Genomic DNA, 25,143 nt, shown 5'->3' on the forward strand with positions numbered 1-25,143 from the left:
CCCAGGGTTGGGCATGTTGCCTAGCTAGGTCCCAGACCTATCTACTTCTCCAAGTACCTGCCCAGAAGTCAGTGCCCAGAGGTGTCCCAGCCATAATCCCATTTGATCGTCACCCCAGGGCCTCAGAGAGATAGAGTAACCTGCCCAGCATCCCTCGTGTGCTAGGACAGACTCAAACCCGTGTTCTCTCAGCTGCCTCACATTCATGCAGTCATTCAACAAACATTCATGGAATGCCTCCTGGGTTTCGGGTACCAGGGTAAACCTGGCTGACCGCCATCTGTACCCTCTTGTGGTTTACCAACTGGGGAAAGGGGTGGAGATGGGCAGAACACTGTCAATGATGACATAGGGATGAGGATTTATGGGAACACTGAAAGGCACCCACCCTGGAGGGGGAATAAGTCAAGGCAGGCTTCCTGGAGATGTCAGGAGTCTGTCCCCAGGAATTGGCCAGGTGATTGGACAGGGAGGCCTGACCAGCAGGCCGTGTGAGTGGAGGTGTGCAGGGCCAGGCCCTGTGGCAGAGCAGGGATGCTGGACTGTAGGGAGTGGGGAGGTGGTAGGTGGCCATGAGGGGACAGCAAGTTTAAGTTTCAGGGGCCTCCCTGGCAGGGGGCACTGCAGACATTTTGCATCTGTAATTTTGTCTATTTCTATTTCTGGCACTCCCCCTCCCTCTGCTGGGTCAGGCCTGTCTCCTGCCACCCCTCCCATTCCTACCAGGCCCCTTCTTCCCACGCACGGAGCAGCTCTGGCCCCAAGCCCTCAGCTCCTTTTTGGAAAGTAGCCTGGACCCCGGTTTGGGTCCAGGAGTTGGGCACTGTAACTCACTCCACTGTGTCTGAGGCCTGCGCCCTGGGATGGAGACCAGGGTAGCCATAGTGCCTGGGGTTTGAGCCACAGCTGAGAAGGGCCCATTAGCTGGGCTGGGAGTGAGAAGGGGCTCACTTCCCCACAGCAAGGGTGGTGCTGCCCGGGCCTCAGGGCCTCAGGGCCACCTGCTCCTGAGGGCTTCTCTGGTCTCCACATTAAGGGCCCTCTCCACGCTCCAACATGGAAGCTCCTCGAAGGCAGGGCCTGCTCATTCAACACTGCTGGCCTCACACACACCCTGGGGCAGGTCCAGTCACCATGGTTAAGGTGCTCCCCACTAGCGACACATGGGCCATGGGTCCACCCTTGTCCCTCTGCCCAGGGAGCCCCTCGGGGCCTCTCCCTGACCATCCTCTCCAGCGCAGGCTCTCTCCTCACAGCAGTCACTCAGTCTGTCCACACTCTTGCAGTCTGTCCTTGCTTGCCGCCCAAAACACAGGCTGCAGGAAGAGTGGACTTGGGCCTGGCCCCCGTTTTGCCAGGGGTGGTCAGGTGGGTGGGTTTCTCCTCCTCCCGACGTGGCCACAGACCGCATCGCCCCCCGCCCTCCGCCCCTGCCTTATGTGGCAAAGGTGCCGCTGCCCCCAGGGGAGTGGACACTGGGCCACCCCCCACTGCATCTCTGTCCCACCAGGTAGAGGGAACCACCGCAGGACTCTGAAGACCCTCTGATCCTGGGCCTGCACCATGGCCTTGGGGCCCCAGGCCTGCCGGGGGCATCCCAGGGCTAAGGCTGACCGTGAATGCAGGAACCCCGGCAGACATATTTGCTACGTGCTCAGGGACCAAGACCCCACAGGGTATCCAGCGGGTGGGCTCTGCGCCCCCCAACGCAGAAGAGCATATCTGGCGACACTTCCACTTCACCCATCTCCCAGGAGAAGCAGGGTGAGATCCTGTCTGTTGCAGCGGCCAGCGCCAGCGTCAGCCCAGGTGCTCTGGAAACTGTGCCCTGGCCACACCCACCTGAGCTGAGTGTATTTGCAACCCAGGCTGTCTGCATCCCTGCGGCTGGTGGCCAAGATACTCGGACGCGCCAGTGAAGAAACCCCAGTTAGGGCCGAGCACACGCCGCCTTTATTAAAAACTGCCCAAACCCTCTTACAAAGGAGGCGGCTGGTGCCAGGGAGTGTGGCGCACCTCAAGGGAGGTGGGACATGAAACCAGAGCGAGCCTAGACCTGGTCGATTTCAAAGGCTCACTCAGGGACCTGAGCGAGGAACTGGCTCCATGTGGCTGGGGGACATCACAGTATCTGGGACCCCTGCAGCCAGAGAAAAGGGGTCCGGGATGCCTTTCACACAGTGTTAGAAGTGCAACTTTAAGGGCAACAGGCAACAGAAGGGGGGCAGAGGGGGAATTTGAGGTACTGGGCAGGGCTGAGACTCCAGAGCCTGCCCCAAGGCACGTGTGCTGGGTGAGGCCTGCTGGGCCCTGTCTTTTTCCACCTCTGGTCTCCTCGCCTCCTGTCCTGCTGTTCTTGGGACACAGGCTACGTGATCTTGGCCTTCTCCTCATATGCGCACCACCCTTCACAGTTTACCAAGGGCTTTACAGGCCCATTTTCCCATTGGGTTCTGCTGGCAGACTGAGAGGTAGACAGCACAGGGCTGGTCTCTCTTAAGGCTTGAGAAGTGAGGCACCGGTGCAAGGAGGCTCCGGTGAGCTGGGCGCTCACTGGGGTCCCCCCTATCCACGGCAGCCCCGGCTCAGCCATCAGCTTCTCAGCCAGTCGGTGTCCTTGTCGAGGGTAGAAAAGCGGATCAGCTTCAGGCTGGGGGGCTGGGGCTTCCTGTCATCCCAGAGGTACTCGGGGGACAGCACTTTGGAGGGCTTATGTGAGATGAAGCGGCGGTTCAGGTGACTCTCCTCCTGCCAGGCCGCCATGATGCCGTTGGCCTTGTCTGCCAGGATGCCCATGTGGCAGCCTCTGTTAAACTCGTATACCTTGGCCACCCGCCCCCCAAAGACGGCCCCGCCATAATAGAAATCACCCTCGCCATCCGCCACAAAGGCGGTGGAAAGAGGCCGGCGCTCGTAGGGGAACTGCTGGCGGGGAACAGCGAAGTAGCCAGGGTGAATGGCAGCAACCAGGTCCCCCAAGGTCTCGGGGCCCCACGGGTTCTGGAACACCATGTCCACATCGAGGCAGAAGAGGTAGTCGACCTCCCGGTGCGCCCTCTCAGCAATGTGCTGGCTGATGCTCTGCATCCGGCGTGTGGAGATCTCCTCCCAGCGGGAGTGCCTCAGGATGGGGATGATGCTGACGAGGCGGCCGGAGCCCAGCCGGACCCGAGGAACGGCCGTGGGGTCGTTAGTGAAGACATAGTAGTGCACCCGGAACCCCTGCATGAAGAACTGCTCGGCTGACTCCAGGAAGTGCTGGACGAACTGGGTGTACCTGGTGGAGAGAATCCCATCATGCACCATGGCCTCAGCAGGGCCCCTGCCTGGGTCCCCACTATGTGCTGGCACCACACAGACAGGGCTGGGGTTGGCCAGGCTGGGGTCCACCTCCCAGCTTTCCATCCCAAGAAGTCACTCAGGTCCGCCCCTCGGGGCCCTTGTCTGTAAAATTCCCACAATCTTAGTACCAACCTCTTAAGACCGTCCTAATAATGATAATTGATGACTCATATTCACAGACTGAGCTAACAGCACTTACTAAGTGCCAGGCAGTGTTCTAAGGGATTCTTCTCTCCTTCTAGCCTCATAAACTCCCTAGAAGGCAGGGACCACAGTCCCCACTTCCTAGGCACAGACACTGAGCCTCAGAGAGAGGAAAGTAGCCAAGAAACGGGCAAGTGGCCGAGTCAAGGGAAGGTGAGTGGTGCTGGCTGCTGGGTGCCGATTGGGCCAGGGGTGGGGGGGTCCCCTGATCCCCGCTGGGCCATCCATCATCTGGCCGGTGCTTAGCTGCTGGGGACCCATTAGGGTCCCTCTCTCAGGAGTCCCAGAAAGGGACCCAGAGGGAAGCTGCCAGGTGATGGCTCCTAAAGGAAAGGCCAGGCGGGGTGAGGAAGGAGAGGGGAAAACAGGAGGTGTCCAGAGAGCCCTTAGGCCGGAGGCTGGAGGAGAGAGGGTCCCCAAGGATGGGCTGGCTCTGCCTGGGTCTCTTGACCTGCCTGTGGCCTGACCACGGACCCCCAATTCTATGCGGTGGTCTGGGGGGCTTTCCACTCCTTCACACCTGCCTGGATGGTTCAGGGGAAGCAGAAGGGGTGAAGGGACAAGGGTGTCTACTGACAAAGGCTCCTGCTGCCCCCTCACCTGGGCTGCCTCCCCCTCCCCCCTTCCATGCCAGGGCCAGACCCCCTTCCTCCAGGAAGCTCCCCTCCCACCAGCATACTCCACTCTGTACCTTCCCACCTGCACAGCACCTGGTTCAGGGCCTCCCTGGTGCCCGGGTTGGGGTCCTGTCTCTCCCCAGACTATAAATTCCTGGGGCTCAGAATTTATAACCCCCCTCCCCCCAGCCCAGCCCAGCCCACTACTCACTTCCCCACGGCAAACACCGTGACCCCGACGGTCAGGTTCAGCGGCTGGTAGATACGATGCAGATCCGGCTCGAAGGTTCCCTCGGAGACAATGGGCGCTAGCCAGGGTGTGAGTGTCAGGAACTCTGGGCCTGGCGGCAGAGGAGGCCGTGGGGGCTGAGACCCTCCCCTGGGAAAGCCTCCCTCTCATCTTGGCCCTGCCAAAGCTGTGTGACCCTGGGCAGCTTCATCCCCATCTCTGGGCCCCAGTATCCTCATGTGGAAAGTGGGGATAGTCATAGCTACTTCCCAGCGTGGTCAAGACCAGGAGTTAACGCATGCCCAGTGTCTAGAGGAGCCTGGCATTTCCGGTGCCCGCCAAGTGCCTCGGAGACGGGGGTCATCAACATCATCATCGACGACGGATCGAGCGCGACTACGCAGAAGGCACAGTGCTCTGCGTTATTATTATTATTATTTTTTGGCCGCGCCACGCAGCTTGAGGGATCTTAGTTCCCTGACCACGGATTGAACCCAGGCCCTCAGCAGTGAAAGCACGGAGTCCTAACCACTTGGACTGCCAGGGAATTCCCTGCTGTGCATTTTGCAAACACCATCTCATCTGGTCCTCCAACCTCCTATCAGGTGGGTATTATTATTATCCACCTGTGCAGAAAAATCCCAGAGTGGTTGGCTAACTTGTCCAAGGTCACACAGCTAGTGACAGAGCTGGACCGGAGCCCAGGTCCCAGACTACCCAGACCCCGAGGCCAGTGGACACCTCCAGTACCCCAACTTCCAGATCAGAGGCCCGTGCCCCCCCTCCACCCCAGGTCTCTCCATTCTGTGCCCAGGCCCTAATCAACACCTACTTTTGCTCCAGCAGCTTGGGCTGAGGGTACTGTGATCTGCAATCAAGAAGGGTGAGTGGTTAAGGGGAGGCAGCCCCCAACACCGGGGCCACAAAGGGGGAAATGACAGTCTGCTTACGGTGTCACAGGCTGGAATGGCTTCTCCCCCTTGTACTGCAGCTTCATGTTGCTGGTGGGAGAGGTGAGACAGAGCCATTAGTGCCGGTGGGGGGCAGAAACACTCAGCAGGGAAGGATGAGGTCGAGGTGAAGCACCCCCATGGGACAGGCACCCCCAACCCCCCAGACGCCCTTGACCCTCCCCCACTGCTCTGTCCACTCTGTCGGGGCTGGACTCCTATAGAGGCGGTCTGTCCAGGGTCACCGTGTGGCAGGGCAGTGATTCCAGCCTGGTGCCATTTGTCTCCAAAGTCTTTTTCTGTCTCTCTTTCAAACATATTGCTCTGGAAGAGCCTGGGCACTGGGGAGAAGGTCTGCGGAGCTGTAATAGGCCCGGTGAGCCCAGTTCTGCCACTTTCTAGCCCGGGTGGGCGAGTTACTTAACCTGAACCTACGGTGATGGTCAGTTGAAGAAGCCAGTTACACAGCCACCAATCAAGGCGTCGCTGTGAAGGTACGGATTTTGTAGATGTCAGTAACATCTACACCAGTTGACCCCATGTAAAGATCATCCTCCATAGTCTGGCAGGCCTGATATGGTCAGTTGAAAAGCTACAGCATAGAACTGAGGTTTCCCTGAAGAAGAAATTCTGTCAGTGGACAGTAGTGTCAGGTCCTGCCGAAGAGTTCCAGCCCACCCTTCCCGATGGCCCGCTCCGTGGATTTCAGACTGGCTTCGCCACCCCACAGTCGTGTAAGCCGATTGCTTTCAATCAATCAGTCAGTCAGTCAGTCAGTCAGTCAGTCTCCCTCCGTCTTCCTGGTTCTGTTTCTTTAGTGGAAGGCTGACTGATACACCCATTTTCCCTTATCTGTAAAATGAGGCAGCACCCTTAACCCTTAAGAGCTGTCGTGAGAGGTAAGAGAGGTATGTAAGTCGGGGCCTGTCAGCCAGTGCCCAGCACGGAGCGAATGGTAAGGGCAGCACCCTGGCCCCTTCTTGGCAGGCTGTCTGTGTGGCTGGCCCCCACTAGCTGTGGCCAACCTGGGGGGGTTAGGAAGGAGGGCTGATTAAGGAAGGAGGTGGCCGGCGACAGGGTCAGACACAGGAGGCTGCCGGCGACATGCCTCTGGCTCTGCCACCAGCTGGCTGGAGAGACCAGGGGCCGGACATCTCACTCCTCGGGGTTTAGTTCCCTCACCCCTAAAATAGGGACAATAATATCGCTCCCCAGGGTGGAAGTGAGGCCTGGGGGATGGAAAGGCTTGCCCAAGGCCACCCAGGGACCGGGTCAGAACCTGTTCCAGCAGAGGCCTGAGCTTGCCTGTAAGGCTCAGACCACCTGAGGACGTGGGTGCCTGCCATTCACTTGGGTCTCTTCAGTACGTCACCTACGGTGGGATGGCTTAAGCCTCCTGGAGCTTTCCTAGTTTTTTCAGTCTATGCTTTGTGTGTGGGGTAAGATATACATAACAAAGATTTCCCATTTTAACCATTTGAAAGTGTACAGTTCAGGGGCATTAAAGGACATTCACATTGGGCAACCATCACCACCATCCATGTCCAGAACTTTTTCATCGTCCCAGACTGAGACCCTGTGCCCCTGAAACACTAACTCCCCATTCCCTCTCCCAGCCCCTGGTAACATTGTTCCTACTTCTGTCTCTATAAATATGACTATTCCAGAGATCTCTTAGAAGTGAAACCCTATTATATTTGTCCTTCTGTGATCAGTCTATACTCTGGAAGCAACAAGTTTTAAAAGTTGATCCATCCAATTGGCCCCCTGCCCTAGTTTCACACAGACAAGCACGTTTTAGGCCCCTGCTCGGAAAGGGCTAGGGGGACTTCCCTGGCCGTCCAGTGGTTAAGGCTCCACGCTTCCACTGCAGGGGGTGCGGGTTTGATTCCTGGTCGGGGAACTAAGATCCTGAGAGCTGCACAGCACAGCCAAAAATAAATAAAGAAGACAACATCTTCAAAAAGGAAAAAGAAAAAAGAAAGAAGAAAAGAAAGTGATGGGACTCTGAGAAGGTGGTCAGAAGTGAGAAGGGGAAAGGGCCCCTTGTTCCACACTTCCCTGGCCATCGGAATTTCCCTTTCCCCCACCAGCCTGGACACACTCTGCTCTGGCCACTTTAACGGGTTAGACATAAGAATTCCAAAGCCACAGATGAGCCAGAACCAAAAAAAGGAACTTCATATTTCCAAACCTCTGAAGGTCATGAAACTAAAAGTAAAGAAGAGATCCAAATGAACAGAGGGGAAGATGTGACCATTTCAAACAAACAAAACTCTCCAACTTTAATCTATTAAAAAAAATAATAACTCAGTAGAACCAAAAGATAGACACACTGCAAAGAAAAAAAAATGTAGCAAGTACTTTCGGCCAAGGGTGGTGATAGAGGACCCGCCGACAGGCCAAGGAGAGAAGGTGCTGGAGCAGGCGAGTCACCAAAGAGGAAATTCAGTTAATGGGAAGGCGTGGGGGAGGTGAGGGCCTGGTAGGAATCAAAGAAATGAAATTTAAACCACATCGCATTTCCCATGTCTGGAGTCAGCAAGGTGGTTTGCTTTTTTGTTTTTCATAGCACCTAATACTTCCAGCACCAGCCCAGGTGCAATGCAGCTGCAGCGGGGTGGAGGGGGTGGCGTATCTGTGTGAGTTCGAGTGTGTGTGTGCCACTGTCCCCCTGGAGAGCAACCTGACGCGATGGATGAATACCTCAGCCATATCCTTTGGCTCAGAAACTTACCAAAGGAAAGGATCTTTAAGATGGAAAAAGCTGCCTATCCAAAGCTGCTCATTACAAACTGATTTAGAACGCTGGGAAACTGGAAACAACCTAAATGCTGCAAACTTGCTGGTGGGAAAGGGAGAGGGATTCAAGAATTAGGGCCCAGTCCCTGGGTGGAATAAAATGATGGTGACCAGATGCCAAAAAAGCAAGCCAATTCTGGGGAAACTGGATAAAAATCACAAAAACACTGTGGTCACAACTACTTTCAATAGCAAGCAGGCTTTCTGCTTTTTAGAACAATCTGTTCAAATAGAAAGCGTAGCAACCAACGAGCTGACAATGAACTTTGGAGTCAGAGTATGACTTGGAACAGCAAAACACAAGAGGGTATTTCATTTTCTTTTGTCTTTTCTGTTATCTAGCCTCCTAATTTACTGTATTCTATGTTTATAATAGTGAAACACACTTTGTTGTTAGTTAGTAGTCTATGATCCAGATTTTAAACTTTCCTTTTGCTGTCATGAAAAACAAGACAGGGTGGCCAAATGTCCCCTTGAGACTGTCCCAAATCACCTTTTTCACTCTTTTTTTTTTTGGACTTTGAAAATTATTGTTATTAGTTTTAGTCTGATGACACAGAGGACTTGGCTGGGAAACACACTGGTTCTTATAAACCAGCACTTATTTGGGGCATGAAACAAAGCACAGTGAGAGGACGTCACTGGGATCAGGCTGGCGCCGTCACAGAACAACCTGCCCAGGGCAGAGAATTATTCGCTAACGACAGCTGAACGACAAGAGCGCTGGGGCGATCTGAACGGCAGACTGTTCCATCCCATCTTGGCAAGTCTGAGATACGTTTGATATCGGATATAAAAAGTGACGCAATCAGTAGGAATCATTTCAAGTTCTAGGTTCATCTATAACCAAATCTTTTTCACTCTTAACTGACAAAATGTCAGATTTGTTATGTCGGGGAGACTGGTCACGTGTCCATTTCTTCTTTGAAGCCACAGAGAGCACAAAATTGAGCAAAATGTCAAGTCCTGGACTTCCCTGGTGGCGCAGTGGTTAAGAATCCGCCTGCCAATGCAGGGGACAAGGGTTTGATCCCTGGTCCAGGGAGATCCCACAGGCCGCGGAGCAACTAAGACTGCGAGCCACAACTACTGAGCCCACATGCCACAACTACCGAAGCCCGCGTACCTAGACACCATGCTCCGCAACAAGAGAAGCCACCGCAATGAGAAGCCCGCGCATCTCAACGAAGAGTGGCCCCGGTCGCCACAACTAGAGAAAGCCCGTGTGCAGCTAAGAAGACCCAATGCAGCCAAAAATAAAAAATAAAATAAAATAAATAAATGTATTAAATAAAGAAAAAGAAGTCAAGTCCTGAAAGCACTCTTTCCTGAGCACCTCCTACGTGCCAGGTGCAACACCAGGATATTTACAGGCATCATTACAGTACCCCATGCTCTGGCTGGCTCGGGAGGGGCACCTCTATCATCCCATTTTACAAATACAGCAAGTGAGGCTCAGAGCTATGCAACAGGCTCAAGGTCACAACTGTGGAGGGGGCACTGCAAGGACACCCAAGGACTGAAACAGGGGAATTTCACTCCACATCTGTGGCAGCTCACCACACTGCTCAGAATCGTGAGCTTAGGACCGAAGAACCTACAAAGTGACCTTAAAAACCCTCTCACCCCCTCCACTCCGGGGGCCCCCAATTCGCCCTGGCCCATACTTACAAGATCTCTGGGCAGGGGAGATAATAGGGGACATAGGAGACCGGCAGCCAGTTCTCGACATACACCCTGGGAAGGAAATACATCTGTTGACCTGACTTTGCACGTGAGGCTGAAAACTCACTTTGCTGCATGTCAGTGGGAATGCAGGCCCCACGTGGTGCACCTGGGATACACCTCCCCTCCCCCCGCCCCCGCCCAATCATTCCTTGGGTCTGGCTGACCTCGGAGGACAAAGCCTCCTGGTCTTCTGCAATGAGTCATTAGCCGTGCAGCCATTCATTCCTGGGACAGGAATGTTCTTGATGCCAGGCCCTGCACACAGGGGGCTGGTGGTTGGGGGCGGCCCCCAGAGCTTTGTGGGAAGAACACATAGGGTGAATTCTGGAGCATAAACATTAACATGGCTAGAAGAACAGTCCAGGCAGAGGAAAGAGCAAGTGCAAAGGCCAGACCAGTGCAAAGCAAAATACATAAGCCAGGCTAGTTCGGTCTTACCAGGGCTGGGGTGAAGGGACAGGTGCACCGAGAGAAGGGGGTGGGACCTGGGAATCCTGTGAAGGGGTCAAGGTTTGGGGGTTGAGATGCTGAGAGATGGAGGGGTCTGGGGTAGGGAGGGAGGGCTCCATGGGGCATGCTCACCACAGAGAGCAGAGGGCCACGCCCACCAGCAGGCAGAACCCCAGGCCCAGGGCTACTCTGGGGCAGTGCATTGCAGGGTGGGCAGCATCTGAGCCTGGGTACCTGCAGAGTCTGGGTGTGCCCTGGTGAATCAGCCCACCTCTCTCAGAGGTGTCAGGCTCGGAGCCTGTGTCTCCGGGGTCCGGGAAACACCTGCAAAGGAGCGCTCCTTATCCACAGGACAGTGGCCCCATTTTTGCTGCCCTGCCCTCCCCTGGGCGGCCTCACCCGGGGAATGTGGATTCCAGCTGTCTCCTCGTACTGCTGGGCCCAGGCCCAGGTCTGGCAGTTCTGAAGGACAGAGGCTCAGGACTCAGCCAAAGCCTGCTGCGGTGCCTTGCGAAAGCCGGAGAGGCGGCTGGCTCCCTGCCTTGTCTCTCAGGTCTCCCTGCTGACCTCCTTCTGTGATGAGCTAAGGGCGGCCATCCTAGGGACTAGGGGAACAGCGCTTGGGGGGGTGGGGGGGTGGGGCGGGGCTTGGAGAAGGATTCCAGGGGAAACTGGGAGGACGCCGGAAATCAAGCCCAGAGCCCGCACCGCGGGGACACACTCGGCCTGGGGAGGGGTGGTGCGCTGGGAGAGGCGGCATAGATCCCCCGGGATGGGGGTTGGGGCAGGGGTGGTAGCAGCGCATTCCTCCGGGAGAGGGGGCCTGGGCTCTCCCGGGACCGCGGGAACGCGCTTCAGCTCTCACCCGCTCTCGGCGATAACCCTGGGCAAGGCGCTCTCCTGCCAGCTCCACCACAGCCTCGGCGTCCTCCTCAGCTATAGGGGGCTTGGTGAGGTGGCAAGACGCAATCCGCACCGCCCCTGATGTGCGGGAAGGGCTCTAAAGCGCTGGGTCCGGCCCGGGTCACAGAGAGCGCGGGACGCCTGACAGTTCTGCGGGGGTCCGCCCGAAGTCAGATAAAGATCCCCGGGCCGGAGTTTTGGGGCTTTGGCCCCGGCTCACCCGGTGGCCTCTGGCAGGCCCGCTCCCTCTCCCTCTCCCTCCCTCTGCGGACCTCCGTTTCCCCACCCGGGCTTGGGGCGCGGCGTCCTCCAAAGCTCCGCGTCGACCGTTGGCTCCGCTGGATTCTTTCTCCGGTGAGGCCCGGGCCGCCGGGGCCGCTCCGCCGACGCAGAACCAGGCCCGAGCTTCGGCCGCCCCAGCCGGGGATCTGCACCCAGGAGCTTGGGTCTGAGACACGCACCTCGACTTCGGCCGGCCACTGCAGGCTCCGGGCTCGCGGCGCTGCTCCTCCGGCCGGGCGCGGGGCGGGGACAGGGAGCGGCGCGGGAGCGTGACTGTCCCTGCGGGCTGCAGACTCAGCCCCTTGCGGCCGGCCCAGCGTTAGAAGGGACGGAGGGGCGCAGCCCGGCCCTGAAAACAGAGTCTCGGTTCGCCCGCAGTCCGGCGAAACCCAGGGCCTGCCGGGCGCCTTTAGTAGCGCGCTGGGTGGGGCCTGACTAAGGGCCCGCCGGGATCGGGGCCGGGCGGGGTTCGGGGGAGGGGAAAGGAGCCGCGCGCCCCGCCCACCGGCCGCAGCCCCACCTACCCTCATGCGTGCCCCGCCCACCTACCGCTGCTCCTCCTACCCACCCGCCCGCCCCGCCCCGCCCACCAGCTGCAGCCCCCAGTCCCCAGGGGTCCACGAGCGCCGGGGTCCCAGGACCTTTAACCTCTGCTGGCTACCTGGGCCGTGGCCTCCGACGCAGGCGACCCACCTTCCAGGCGAGGATCGCGGGTCAGGGAACTCTGGGCTGGGGTGCGGGCTTGAGAAATCAGGGAAACGATTTGAGGGAAAAACTTTATTGTTTCTAGAAGAGCCTCGAAGCAATCACCGGATGGGAAACCAGCTGGACGTCGTACTTACTTTCCGGGTTAGGATCATCACTCTTTTGCTCAGGGCCCCTGAGGCCGGCACGCCGGCCTGGAGACCGTGAGCGGCTCCCGGAATCCCTCGGAGCCTCTGTTTCCTCTTCTGTGAAGGGAGTTGGCCATACTTTCTTACCAAGGCCTGTCCGAGTTGTATTGACCCTGGTTCGTCCTAGGGACTCCAGGAGCCCCAGGGGGACCGTCTTATATGTCTCCAAGTGTAGGCCAAGCGCAGAGGGTGGTGGTAGAGGCGTGGCGACGGAGGGGGCATTCAGAGGGACAAAAAGGAAGGCCCCCTCATGGTAAATAAGGGAGCTGTAACAAGGGCCGGGGAGAAACCCGATACAATTAGGATGAGGCGAAAGCTATAGGCATTCAGTAGAAACCGCAATTCGAATTGTAAATTTTGATCTTTCCCCGGCTGGCTATGGATTATGCGGTGGGATATTCTCGTGATGCTGGGCAGCGTGGTGGCAACTGTCAGCCACTCCATCACCAGGCTCAACAAGGATACACTTATGACCATTCTGTACCCTGACAGCCATTCTGTTTTTCACTTTCAGTATAGTATTCAGTAAATTACATGAGATGTTCAGCTCTATTATAATATAAACTGCCAGCTAACGTACGTATTCTGAGCAAGTTTAAGTAGGTTAGGCTAAGCTATGGTGTTCAGTATGTTCTCACCTTAGGATGGGCTTATCAGGATGTAACCCCACTGTAAGTCGAGGAAGATCTGTGCAGAGAAACAGCATGGGAGACAAAACAACAATCAAGGCTCAGAGAGGTTATAGCTTTGTTCAAGGTCACAATGATGCAGCTTAAATTTGCGAATGCAGATCTGCCTGGTGCGTGGGCACAGCCTCCCAGGTCCTTTGTGGGTGTCATTGCCTGTGTCCTTGGAATTTCCCTTGAGGACCTCAGGTTCCTGTAAGGCAGGGTTTTTTTCCCCAGAGTCTGCAGGGGCCAGGCACAGGCCCGGGGAGTTTGTGACTGCTGGCTGAAAGGTCGTGCTTCCATTTTTAGCTGCAAACACCTGGTTCCCTGGGACCTGGTCTGGGACCAACTGATTGGTTTTTCTCATTCAGTTTGTGTTTTTACAAAGTTCTCTGGTGTACCTTCCGGACACTGGTCCCTCCCAGGTAATAAAGAGGTGAGCCAGGGACTTCCCTGGTGGTCCAGTGGTTAAGACTCTGCGCTTCCACTGCAGGGGGCATGGGTTCAATCCCTGGTCTGGGAACTAAGATGCCACATGCTGTGTGCAGGGGCAGACCCAGCCCTGGGGTCCTGGCAGACACACCAGTATTCTGTCAACAGGCAACATCCATCCCCTGGCCAAACCAGCATTCCCTGTTTTCCCTGTCCCCCCTCCCCTCAGGAGAGGACAAATTCAGCCTAAGGACAGCATCAGGGCTGGTCTGGGAGGAGCTGGGTGAAGAGATGAAGGAAGATAAAAGGTCCCTGGACTCTCTTCTTGGAGGGTGACTCGGCAATAGGACCCTGATACCCTCCCCTTCAACTAAGTTTATCTACTTCTAGAAACCAGAGAAAACAGCTAGAGACATGTATAAATCGCTCATATGCATCGATGGTCATCTGTGCCTGTCTCTGAGAGCCCTGCAGGGGACACCCCCAGGGGCTGGCAGGGGGAATCTGGTGTCCTAGCAGTGGGAACACTCAGACAGAGGTCCCCACTGCCCTCGCCACCGCTTAGTGGGCTATGTCCAAGTTAGTGGGATAGCTGGGACTTTTAAGTAAAATTGAAAACATTGGAGGGTAGCCCTCCCAGGATGAGTCAGTGTTTCTCGGCCTCTGAGTGTGTGTGTGTGTGTATGTGTTTGTGTATACACTGTTTCAGATGTGAAGTGGTGAAGTGTGTTCCAGATGGGGATAGGCCAGGGAACAGGCCACAGCCTGTCTGTGTGGGGGAGGGCCTCTGACATCCCTGCTCAGGGCTCCATTTCCCAAGACGAGGCGGAGCCGGTTAAGGGAAAGGGGATGCAGGGGAGGGGAAGCCTTGTGCCTTTGGACCAGAGGGATCTGGCTTTAACCCCAGGGCTGCTACTTACAGGCCAGGAGGGATCTTGGCATCTCAGCTTCCCACTTAGAACAAGGGGGAACTGTAGTCCCCAGGTCAGAGGTTCTTGTACAGATGATCAGAGGTTCTTGAACAGATGCAGCCGGAGGATGACTGAACCTTCGTCCCAGGGTCTCACCAGGCAGTGACCTCACCTAGCCAGCTGCTCTGAGCCAGGCAGGCTCTAGGGTCATCTAGCAGCCTGGCCCCAGCAGCCTCCTTGCAGCTCTTGGGCAAGCCCTCATCCACGTGAGGGCTGTGAGGAAGAGTCCAACTTCTTCCTTTGCCTGTGAATATGCAGTTGTCCCAATACCATTTATTGAAAAAATCTATTCTTTCCCCAGTGAATTGTCTGGTTGCTCATCAAAAATCAATTGACTACAAATGTGAAGGTTTGTTTATGGACTCTCAATTCTCTTCCATTGATTTGTTATGTCTATCTTTATGCCAGGACCACACTGTCTTCATTACTGTAGCTTTGTAACGAGTTTTGAAATCAGGAAGTATGCGTCCTCCACTTTTGCTCTGCTTTTTCTGTATTGTTTTGGCGATTCTGGATCCCTTGCATTTCCAAATGAATTTCAGCATTGGCTTGTCAATTTCTGCAAAAAAAAAAAAATGGCAGCTGGGATTTTGCTATGGATTGCATTGAATCCATAGTTCCATTTGGGAAGTATTGCCATCTTTTTTTTTTTTTTTTTTTTTGCGGTACGCGGGCCCCTCACTGTTGTGGCCTCTCCCGCTGTGGGGCACAGCCTCCGGACGCGCAGGCTCAGCGGCCATGGCTCACGGGCCCAGCCACTCCGCGGCATGTGGGATCTTCCCGGACTGGGGCACGAACCCGTGTCCCCTGCAGCGGCAGGTGGACTATCAACCACTGCGCCACCAGGGAAGCCCACTCTCTTAATAGTATAAAGTCTCTTGATCCATGAATGTGGGATATCTTTCCATTTATTTCAGCCTTCTTTAATTGCTTTCAATAATGTTTTGTAGCTTTCATTGTATAAGTCTTATATTTTTGATCCTAAATTTATTTCTGAGTATTTTATTCTTTTGGATGCTATCGTCATTTAACTTGTTTTCTTACATTCATTGTCAGATTTTTCGGCGTTAGTTTTAGAAATACAATCGATTTTTAAATTGACATATAACAGTATATTAGTTTCAGGTGTATAAGATAATGATTTGATATTTGTATATATTGCCCAATGGTCACCACAGTAAGTCTAGTTAACATTCACCACCTCACATAGTTGCACAGATTTTTTTCCTTCTGATGAGGACTTTCAAGAACCACTCTCCTAGCAACTTTCAAATATTCAACACAGTATTATTAGCTGTAGTCACCATTCTGCACACTACATCCCCAGGACTTCTTTATTTTATAACTGGGAGTTTGTACGTTTTGACCCTATTCATCCATTTTGCCCCCATTTACTCCCTACCTCTGGTAACTACCAATCTGTTCTCTGTATCTATGAGCCCCTATTTTTTTTTCTTTAAGATTTCACGTATAAATGAGATCATATGGTATTTGTCTTTCTCTGACTTGTTTCACTTAGCGTAATACCTTCAAGGTCCATCCATGTTATTGCAAATGACAGGATTTCCTTCTTTTATGGCTAAATAATATTCCATTATATACATACCACATCTTCTCTATCCATGCATCCATCAATGGATGCTTAGGCCGCTTCTTTATCTTGGCTATTGTAAATAGTGCTGCAATGAACATTGGGGTGCATGTATCTTTTTGAGTTTCATTTCCTTTGGGTAAATACCCAGAAGTGGGATTGCAGGATCACATAGTAGTAGTTCTATTTTTAATTTTTTGAGGAACTCCCATACTGTTTTCCATTGTGGCTGCACCAATTTGCATTCCCATACAATTGATTTTTTTGGTATTTATCTTGTATCCTGCAACCTTGCTGAACTTGTTTATTAGTTCTAATAGTTTCCCCCCGTATTCTCTGTGATTTCCTATATACGTGGTCATGTAATTTGCAAATGGAGATAGTTTTACTTCATCCCCTCCAGTCTAGATGCCTTTTATTTCGTTTTCTTGGCTGATGGACCTCCAGTGAAATGTGGCACTGAGCTGGCAAGACTGGTCACTGCGCACCTTGTTCCTGATCTCGGGGGAGGCTTCAGTCTTTCCCCACTAAGTGTGACGTGAGCTGTGGATTGTTCCCAGATGCCCTATATCAGGCTCAGGAAGTGCCCTTCTGTTTCTAGTTTCTTGAGTGTTTTTCTCATGAAAGGATGTTGGGTTTCGTCCAATGTTTTTCTGCACTTAGTGGGAAAAGCTTTTACAGCAGCTTTTAAGCCATGAAATCGTCTGCCCCTCTTCCTCTGTGTTTCTCCCTCGCCAAACACACACAACCTCCCTGGAAGCAAATCAGAATCCAAATATTAAACACTCACCGCAAGATGGTTAAATGATTAGTGTAGCCGTCTTCATCCTGTTATCCTTGCCCTGGCTGCTGTGTAATTGGGGGTGGACCAGACTATTGGACACCCCAAGCAAATGACGGCTAGAAATTCAAATATTAATGATGATTTCCAGGGGTGGTGGCTCCCTCTTTCTTGCATACGCCACGATTGCCTCTTCTCTTTGCAGACCGTAGAGTGAAAATATTTAGCATCAGAGGAGAGGGTTGTGCACGAAATAGCATGTATTAAGTTGTGCGCTAAGAGGTAACAATGAATAGGCAAAAGACTTCACTTCCCCAAGACATGTATTGAAGGGATGATAACATATTCTGTGCAGACCTTCCTGTTGTGGAATTCCGCACTCAGAAAATCCTGTTTTTAGTTTATTTTTCTGAGGCCTTATATGTCCGCCTCTCTGTTCCAGGAGTCTGCATGCTGACCGTATTGTTGGCCAGCCTCGTGAGTGTAAGCTCTCTGACCACATTCTGGATTGTTACAGGTAAGAGGGCTCTGGGGGTCTTCTGTGTGTCTTTAGCCAGGACAGTGTCAGCCAGGCTTTTCTCGGAACCCCGGGCAGCGCTGGCAGAGCTCAGAAGGAAACACCAGGCTTGCATACCACCGGGCACTGAGTCTAAGGCCTCAGGTAACAGTGATTGTAAAGGGGAAGCAGGAAGGACAGAGGCGAGTCAGGGCGCTCCACCAGGATACACCCGTATACACACACACACACACACACATGACTTATACACATGTGCATGTAGACACACACGCACATGTGTATATGTTGTGTGTATATATAGAGAGAATTGATTTTAACATGTGGGCTCATGTGAGCAAGGGGGCTGGCATGTCCAAAGCCTGCAGGACTGGACACTCCAGCGGGCTTCTAGATGCTGTGTCTTCTTTATTTTTTCCCCCTGTAGAGTATTTAATTTAATTAATTAATTTGTTTGTTTATTTATTTTTAACATCTTTATTGGAGTATAATTGCTTTACAATGGTGTGTTAGTTTCTGCTGTATAACAAAGTGAATCAGCTATACGTATACATATATCCCCATATCTCCTCCCTCTTGTCTCCCTCCCATCTTCCCTATCCCACCCCTCTAGGTGGTCACAAAGCACCGAGCTGATCTCCCTGTGCTATGTGGCTGCTTCCCACTAGCTATCTATTTTACATTTGGTAGTGTATATATGTCCATGCCACTCTCTCACTCGTTCCAGCTTACTCTTCCCCCTCCCTGTGTCCTCAAGTCCATTCTCTACGTCTGCGTCTTTATTCCTGTTCTGTCCCTAGGTTCTTTAAAACCATTTTTTCTTTTTTTAGATTCCATATATACGTGTTAGTGTATGGTATTTGCTTTTCTCTTTCTGACTTACTTCACTCTGTATGACAGTCTCTAGGTCCATCCTCCTCACTACAAATAACTCAATTTTGTTTCTTTCTATGGCTGAGTAATATTCCATTGTGTATATGTGCCACATCTTCTTTATCCATTCATCTGTTGATGGACACTTAGGTTGCTTCCATGTCCTGGCTATTGTAAATGGCGCTGCAATGAGCACTGTGGTACATGACCCTTTTTGAATTATGGTTTTCTCAGGGTATATGCCCAGTAGTGGGATTGCTGGGTCATATGGTAGTTCTATTTTTATTTTTTTAAGGAACCTCCATACTATTCTCCATAGTGGCTGTATCAATTTACATTCCCACCAACAGTGCAAGAGGGTTCCCTTTTCTCCACACCCTCTCCAGCATTTATTGTTTGTAGATTTTTTGATGATGGCCATTCTGACTGGTGTGAGATGATATCTCATTGTGGTTTTGATTTGCATTTCTCTAATGATTAATGATGTTGAGCATCCTTTCATGTGTTTGTTGGCAGTCTGTATATCTTCTCTGGAGAAATGTCTGTTTAGATCTTCAGCCCATTTTTGGATTGGGTTGTTTGTTTTTTTGATATTGAGCTGCATGAGTGCCTGTATATTTTGGAGATTAATCCTTTGTCTGTTGCTTCATTTGCAAATATATTCTCCCATTCTGAGGGTTGTCTTTTCGTCTTGTTTATGGTTTCCTTTGCTGTGCAAAAGCTTTTAAGTTTCATTAGGTCCCATTTGTTTATTTTTGTTTTTATTTCCATTACTATAGGAGGTGGGTCAAAAAGGATCTTGCTGTGATGTATATCATAGAGTATTCTGCCTATGTTTTCCTCTAAGAGTTTGATGGTGTCTGGCCTTACATTTAGGTCTTTAATCCATTTTGAGTCTATTTTTGTGTATGGTGTAAGGGAGTGTTCTAATTTCATTCTTTTACATGTAGCTGTCCAGTTTTCCCAGTACCATTTATTGAAGAGGCTGTCTTTTCTCCATTGTATATTCTTGCCTCCTTTATCAAAGATAAGGTGACCATATGTGTGTGGGTTTATCTCTGGACTTTCTATCCTGTTCCATTGATCTATATTTCTGTTTTTGTGCCAGTACCATACTGTCTTGATGACGGTAGCTTTGTAGTATAGTCTGAAGTCCGGGAGCCTGATTCCTCCAGCTCCGTTTTTCTTTCTCAAGATTGCTTTGGCTATTCAGGGTCTTTTGTGTTTCCATACAAATTGTGAAATTTTTTGTTCTAGTTCTGTGAAAAATGCCAGTGGTAGTTTGATAGGTATTGCATTGAATTTGTAGGTTGCTTTGGGTAGTATAGTCATTTTCACAATGTTGATTCTTCTGATCTAAGAACATGGTATATCTCTCCATCTGTTTGTATCATCTTTAATTTCTTTCATCAGTATCTTATAGTTTTCTGCATACAGGTCTTTTTGTCTCCTTAGGTAGGTTTATTCCTAAGTATTTTATTCTTTTTGTTGCAATGGTAAATGGGAATGTGTCCTTAATTTCTCTTTCAGATTTTTCATCATTAGTGTATAGGAATGCAAGAGATTTCTGTGCATTAATTTTGTATCCTGGTACTTTACCAAGTTCATTGATTACCTCTAGTAGTTTCCTGGTAGCATCTTTGGGATTCTCTATGTATAGTGTCATGTCATCTGCAAACAGTAACAGTTTTACTTCTTCTTTTCCGATTTGGATTCCTTTTATTTCCTTTTCTTCTCTGATTGCTGTGGCTAAAACTTCCAAAACTATGTTGAATAATAGTGGTGAGAGTGGGCAACCTTGTCTTGTTCCTGTCTTAGTTCCTGATCCTGAAATGGTTTCAGGTTTTCATCATTGAGAACAATGTTGATTGTGGTTTTGTCAAATATGGCCTTTATTATATTGAGGTAAGTTCCCTCTATGCCTACTTTCTGGAGAGTTTTTATCATAAATGGGTGTTGTATTTTGTCAAAAGCTTTTTCTGCATCTATGGAGATGATCATATGGTTGTTCTCCTTCAATTTCTTAATATGGTGTATCACATTGATTGATTTGTGTATATTGAAGAATCCTTGAATTCCTGGGATAAGCCCCACTTGATCATGGTATATGACCCTTTAGTATGCTGCTGTATTCTGTTTGCTAGTATTTTGTTGAGGATTTTTGCATTTATGTTCATCAGTGATATCGGTCTGTAGTTTTCTTTTTTTGTGACATCTTTGTCTGGTTTTGGGTGATGGTGGCCTTGTAGAATGAGTTTGAGAGTGTTCCTCTCTCTGCTATATTTGGAAGAGTTTGAGAAGGATAGGTGTTAGCTCTCCTCTAAATGTTTGATAGAATTCGCCTGTGAATCCATCTGGTCCTGGACTTCTGTTTGTTGGAAGATTTTTAATCACAGTTTCAATTTCAGTGCTTGTGATTGGTCTGTTTATATTTTCTATTTCTTTCTGGTTCAGTCTCGGGAGGTTGTGCTTTTCTAAGAATTTGTCCATTTCTTCCAGGTTGTCCATTTTATTGGCATAGAGTTGCTTGTAGTAATCTCTCATGATCCTTTGTATTTCTGCAGTGTCAGTTGTTACTTCTCCTTTTTCATTTCCATTTCTATTGATTTGAGTCTTCTCCCTTTTTTTCATGATGAATCTGGCTAGTGGTTTATCAATTTTGTTTATCTTCTCAAAGAACCAGCTTTTAGTTTTATTGATCTTAGCTATTTTTCCTTCATTTCTTTTTCATTTATTTCTGATCTGATCTTTATGATTTCTTTCCTTCTGCTAACTTTGGGGTTATTTTGTTCTTCTTTCTCTAATTGCTTTAGGTGTAAGGTTAGGTTGTTTATTTGAGAGGTTTCTTGTTGCTTGAGGTAGGATTGTATTGCTATAAACTTCCCCCTTAGAACTGCTTTTGCTGCATCCCATAGGTTTTGGGTCGTTGTGTCTCCATTGTCATTTGTTTCTAGGTATTTTTTTATTTCCTCTTTGATTTCTTCAGTGATCTCTTGGTTATTTAGTAGTGTATTGTTTAGCCTCCATGTGTCTGTATTTTTTTACAGATTTTTTCCTGTAATTGATATATAGTCTCATAGCGTTGTGGTCAGAAAAGCTACTTGATACGATTTCAATTTTCTCAAATTTACCAAGGCTTGATTTGCGACCCAAGATATGGTCTATCCTGGAGAATGTTCCATGAGCACTAGAGAAGAAGGTGTATTTTGTTGTTTTTGGATGGAATGTCCTATAAATATCAATTAAGTCCATCATGTTTAATGTATCATTTAAAGTTTGTGTTTTCTTATTTATTTTCATTTTGGATGATCTGTCCATTGGTGAAAGTGGGGTGTTAAAGTCCCCTACTATGATTGTGTTACTGTCGCTTTTTCCTTTTATGGCTGTTAACATTTGCCTTAAGTATTGAGGTGCTCCTATGTTGGGTGCATAAATATTTACAATTGTTATATCTTCTTCTTGGATTGATCCCTTGATCATTATGTAGTGTCCTTCTTTGTCTCTTATAATAGTCTTTGTTTAAAGTCTATTTTGTCTGATATGAGAATTGCCACTGTAGCTTTCTTTTGATTTCCATTTGCATGGAACATCTTTTTCCATCACCTCACTTTCAGTCTGTATGTGTCCCTAGGTCTGAAGTGGGTCTCTTGTAGACAGCATATATACGGGTCTTGTTTTCGTATCCACTCAGCCAGTCTATGTCTTTTGGTTGGAGCATTTAATCCATTTACATTTAAGGTAGTTATTGATATGTATGTTCCTATTACCATTTTCTTAATTGTTTTGGGTTTGTTATTGTAGGTCTTTTCCTTCTCCTGTGTTTGCTGCCTAGAGATGTTCCTTTAGGATTTGTTGTAAAGCTCCTTTGGTGCTGCTGAATTCTCTTAGCTTTTGCTTGTCTGTAAAGGTTTTAATTTCTCCATCAAATCTGAATGAGATCCTTGCTGGGCAGAGTAATCTTGGTTGTAGGTTTTTCTCTTTCATCACTTTAAATATGTCCTGTCACTCCCTTCTGGCTTGCAGAGTTTCTGCTGAAAGATCAGCTGTTAACCTTATGGGGATTCCCTTGTATGTTTTTTTGTTGCTTTTAATATTTTTCCTTTGCATATAATTTTTGATAGTTTGATTAATATATGTCTTGGCATGTTTCTCCTTGAATTTATCCTGTATGGGACTCTCTGTGCTTGCCGGATTTGATTGACCATTTCCTTTCCCATATTCGGGAAGTTTTCAACTATAATCTCTTCAAATATTTTCTCAGTTGCTTTCTTTTTCTCTTATTCTTCTGGGACCCCTATAATTCGAATGTTGGTGCGTTTAATGTTGTCCTAGAGGTCTCTGAGGCTGTCCTCAATTCTTTTCATTCTTTTTCCTTTATTCTGCTCTGCAGTAGTTATTTCCACTATTTTATCTTCCAGGTCACTTATCCATTCTTCTGCCTCAGTTCTGCTATTAATTCCTTCTAGAGAATTTTTCATTACATTTATTGTGTTGTTCATCATTGTTTGTTTGCTCTTTAGTTCTTCTAGGTCCTTGTTAAACATTTATTGTATTTTCTCCATTCTATTTCCAAGATCTTGGATCATCTTTACTATCATTACTCTGAATTCTTTTTCAGGTAGATTGCCTATTTCCTCTTCATTTGTTAGGTCTGTTGGGTTTTCACCTTGCTCCTTCATTTGCTGTGTATTTGCCTGTCTTCTCATTTTGCTTTTAACTTACTGTGTTTGGGGTCTCCTTTTTGCAGGCTGCAGGTGCGTAGTTCCCATTGTTTTTGGTGTCTGCCCCCAGTGGGTAAGGTTGGTTCAGTGGGTTGTGTAGGCTTCCTGGTAGAGGGGACTGGTACCTGTGTTCTGGTGGATGAGTCTGGATCTTGTCTTTCTGGTGGGCAGGACTGAGTCCAGTCATGTGTTTTGGGGTGTCCATGAACTTATTATGATTTTAGGCAGCCTCTCTGCTAATGGGTGGGGTTGTGTTCCTGTCTTGCTAGTTGTTTGGCATAGGGTGTCCAGCAGTGTAGCTTGCTGGTCGTTGAGTGGAGCTGGGCCTTAGCATTGAGAGGGAGATCTCTGGGAGAGCTTTTGCCATTTGATATTACGTGGGGCTGGGAGGTCTCTGGTGGACCAATGTCCTGAACTCAGCTCTCCTACCTCAGAGGCTCAGGCCTGACACCTGGCTGGAGCACCAAGAGTCTGTCAGCCACCCGGCTCAGAAGAAAAGGGAGAAAAGAGAAGAAAGAAAGAAAGAAAAATAAATAAAATAAAGTTATTAGAATAAAAAACTTAAAAATTATTAAAAATAAAAAAGTAATAAAAAAAAGAGAGAGCAACCAAACCAAAAAACAAATCCACCAATGATAACAAGCGCTAAAAACTATACTAAACAAACAAAAAAACAAACAAAAAATGGACAGACAGAACCCTAGGACAAATGGTAAAGGCAAAGCTATACAGACAAAATCACACAAAGTAGCATACACATACACACTCACAAAAGGAGAAAAAGGAAAAATATATATATATTTAAAAAAAAGGAAGAGAGCAACCAAATCAATAAACAAATGTACCAATGATAATAAGCTCTAAATACTAAACTAAGATAAACATAAAACCAGAAACCAATTAGATGCAGAAGGCAAACCCCAGGCTACAGTTGCTCCCAAAGTCCACCTCCTCAATTTTGGGATGACTCGTTGTCTATTCAGGTGTTCCACAGATACAGGGGACATCAATTTGACTATGGAGATTTAATCCGCTGCTCCTGAGGCTGCTGGGAGAGATTTCCCTTTCTCTTCTTTGCTCGCACAGCTCCTGGGGCTCAGCTTTGGATATGGCCCTGCCTCTGTATTTAGGTCGCCTGAGGGCATCTGTTCTTCGCTCAGACAGGACGGGGTTAAAGGAGCCGCTGATTCGGGGACTCTGGCTCACTCAGGCTGCGGGGAGGGAGGGGAACGGAGTGCGGGGCGAGCCTGCGGCGGCAGAGGCCAGCATGACGTTGCACCAGCCTGAGGCGTGCCGTGCGTTCTCCCGGGGAAGTTGTCCCTGGATCACGGGACCCTGGCAGTGGCGGGCTGCACAGGCTTCGTGGAGGGGAGGTGTGGATAGTGACCTGTGCTCGCACCCAGGCTTCTTGGTGGCAGCAGCGGCAGCCTTAGCGTTTCATGCCCGTCTCCGGGGTCCGCGCTGATAGCCACAGCTCGCGCCCGTCACTGGATCTCGTTTAGGAGGTGCTCTGAATCCCTTCTCCTTGCGCACCCCAAAACAGTGGTCTCTTGCCTCTTCCGCAGCTCCAGACTTTTCCCCAGACTCCCTCCCGGCTAGCTGTGGCCCACTAGCCCCCTTCAGGCTGTGTTCATGCAGCCAACCGCAGTCCTCTCCCTGGGGTCTGACCTCTGAAGCCTGAGCCTCAGCTCCCAGCCCCGCCCGCCCCAGCGGGTGAGCAGACAAGCCTCTCGGGCTGGTGAGTGCCGGTCGGCACCGATCCTCTGTGCGGGAGTCTCTCCGCTCTGCCCTCTGTTGCTGTGCTCTCCTCCGTGGCTCCGATGCTTCCCCCCCGCCGCCACCCCCATCTCCGCCAGTGAAGGGGCTTCCCAGTGTGTGGAAACCTTTCCTCCTTCACAGCTCCCTCCCAGAGGGGCAGGCCCCGTCCCTATTCTTTTGTCTCTGTTTTTTCTTTTGCTCTACCCAGGTACGTGGGGAGTTTCTTGCCTTTTGGGAGGTCTGAGGTCTTCTGCCAGCGTTCAATAGGTGCTCTGTAGGAGTTGTTCCACGTGTAGATGTAGTTTTGATGTATTTGTGGGGAGGAAGGTGATCTCCATGTCTTACTCCTCTGCCATCTTGAAGCTCTCCTTAGCTGCTGTGTCTTGAGGCAGACTTTCTTTTTCAGGAAACCTCGGTGTTTTGAAGGCTTGTAA

At 50.1% G+C, this 25,143-nt stretch overlaps 1 protein-coding gene across 6 annotated transcripts; it reads right to left on the reverse strand.

Moving 5' to 3' along the window:
- Window positions 1-1,931: 1,931 nt before the first annotated feature.
- Window positions 1,932-12,252, reverse strand: GBGT1 (globoside alpha-1,3-N-acetylgalactosaminyltransferase 1 (FORS blood group)). 6 transcript variants are annotated; one of them, XM_029202055.1, is made up of 7 exons: window positions 12,169-12,252; window positions 10,557-11,856; window positions 9,816-9,881; window positions 5,343-5,393; window positions 5,225-5,260; window positions 4,375-4,504; window positions 1,932-3,277 (listed from the first exon to the last, which is right to left on the reverse strand). In XM_029202055.1, exon 7 carries the CDS (start codon window positions 3,226-3,228, stop codon window positions 2,593-2,595), a length of 636 nt encoding a protein of 211 aa, XP_029057888.1. In that variant the 5' UTR covers window positions 3,229-3,277; window positions 4,375-4,504; window positions 5,225-5,260; window positions 5,343-5,393; window positions 9,816-9,881; window positions 10,557-11,856; window positions 12,169-12,252; the 3' UTR covers window positions 1,932-2,592. The 6 variants fall into 6 exon arrangements, with proteins under 6 accessions (XP_029057888.1, XP_029057894.1, XP_029057891.1 ...); XM_029202061.1 differs by lacking the exon at window positions 12,169-12,252 and adding an exon at window positions 4,922-4,929 and having other exon boundaries at window positions 4,375-4,498; window positions 10,455-11,924; XM_029202058.1 differs by lacking the exon at window positions 12,169-12,252 and having other exon boundaries at window positions 10,557-10,646; window positions 11,512-11,921.
- Window positions 12,253-25,143: the final 12,891 nt, after the last annotated feature.

Source organism: Monodon monoceros, unplaced genomic scaffold (genome assembly GCF_005190385.1).
Source record: "Monodon monoceros isolate NGI ecotype Baffin Bay Population unplaced genomic scaffold, NGI_Narwhal_1 Super_Scaffold_5, whole genome shotgun sequence".
Taxonomy (NCBI): Eukaryota; Metazoa; Chordata; class Mammalia; order Artiodactyla; family Monodontidae; genus Monodon; species Monodon monoceros.

What these genes read in the sequence shown, in the direction of transcription:
- GBGT1 (XM_029202061.1), bottom strand. Translation starts at nt 10,525, where the DNA reads ATGCACTGCCCCAGAGTAGCCCTGGGCCTGGGGTTCTGCCTGCTGGTG. An exon ending in CTCCCCTGCCCAGAGATCTT is followed by an intron (nt 5,394 to 9,815) that starts GTAAGTATGGGC and finishes CTCTCCCACCAG; the next exon opens with CAACATGAAGCTGCAGTACA. An exon ending in ACGGTGTTTGCCGTGGGGAA is followed by an intron (nt 3,278 to 4,374) that starts GTGAGTAGTGGG and finishes TCTCTCCACCAG; the next exon opens with GTACACCCAGTTCGTCCAGC.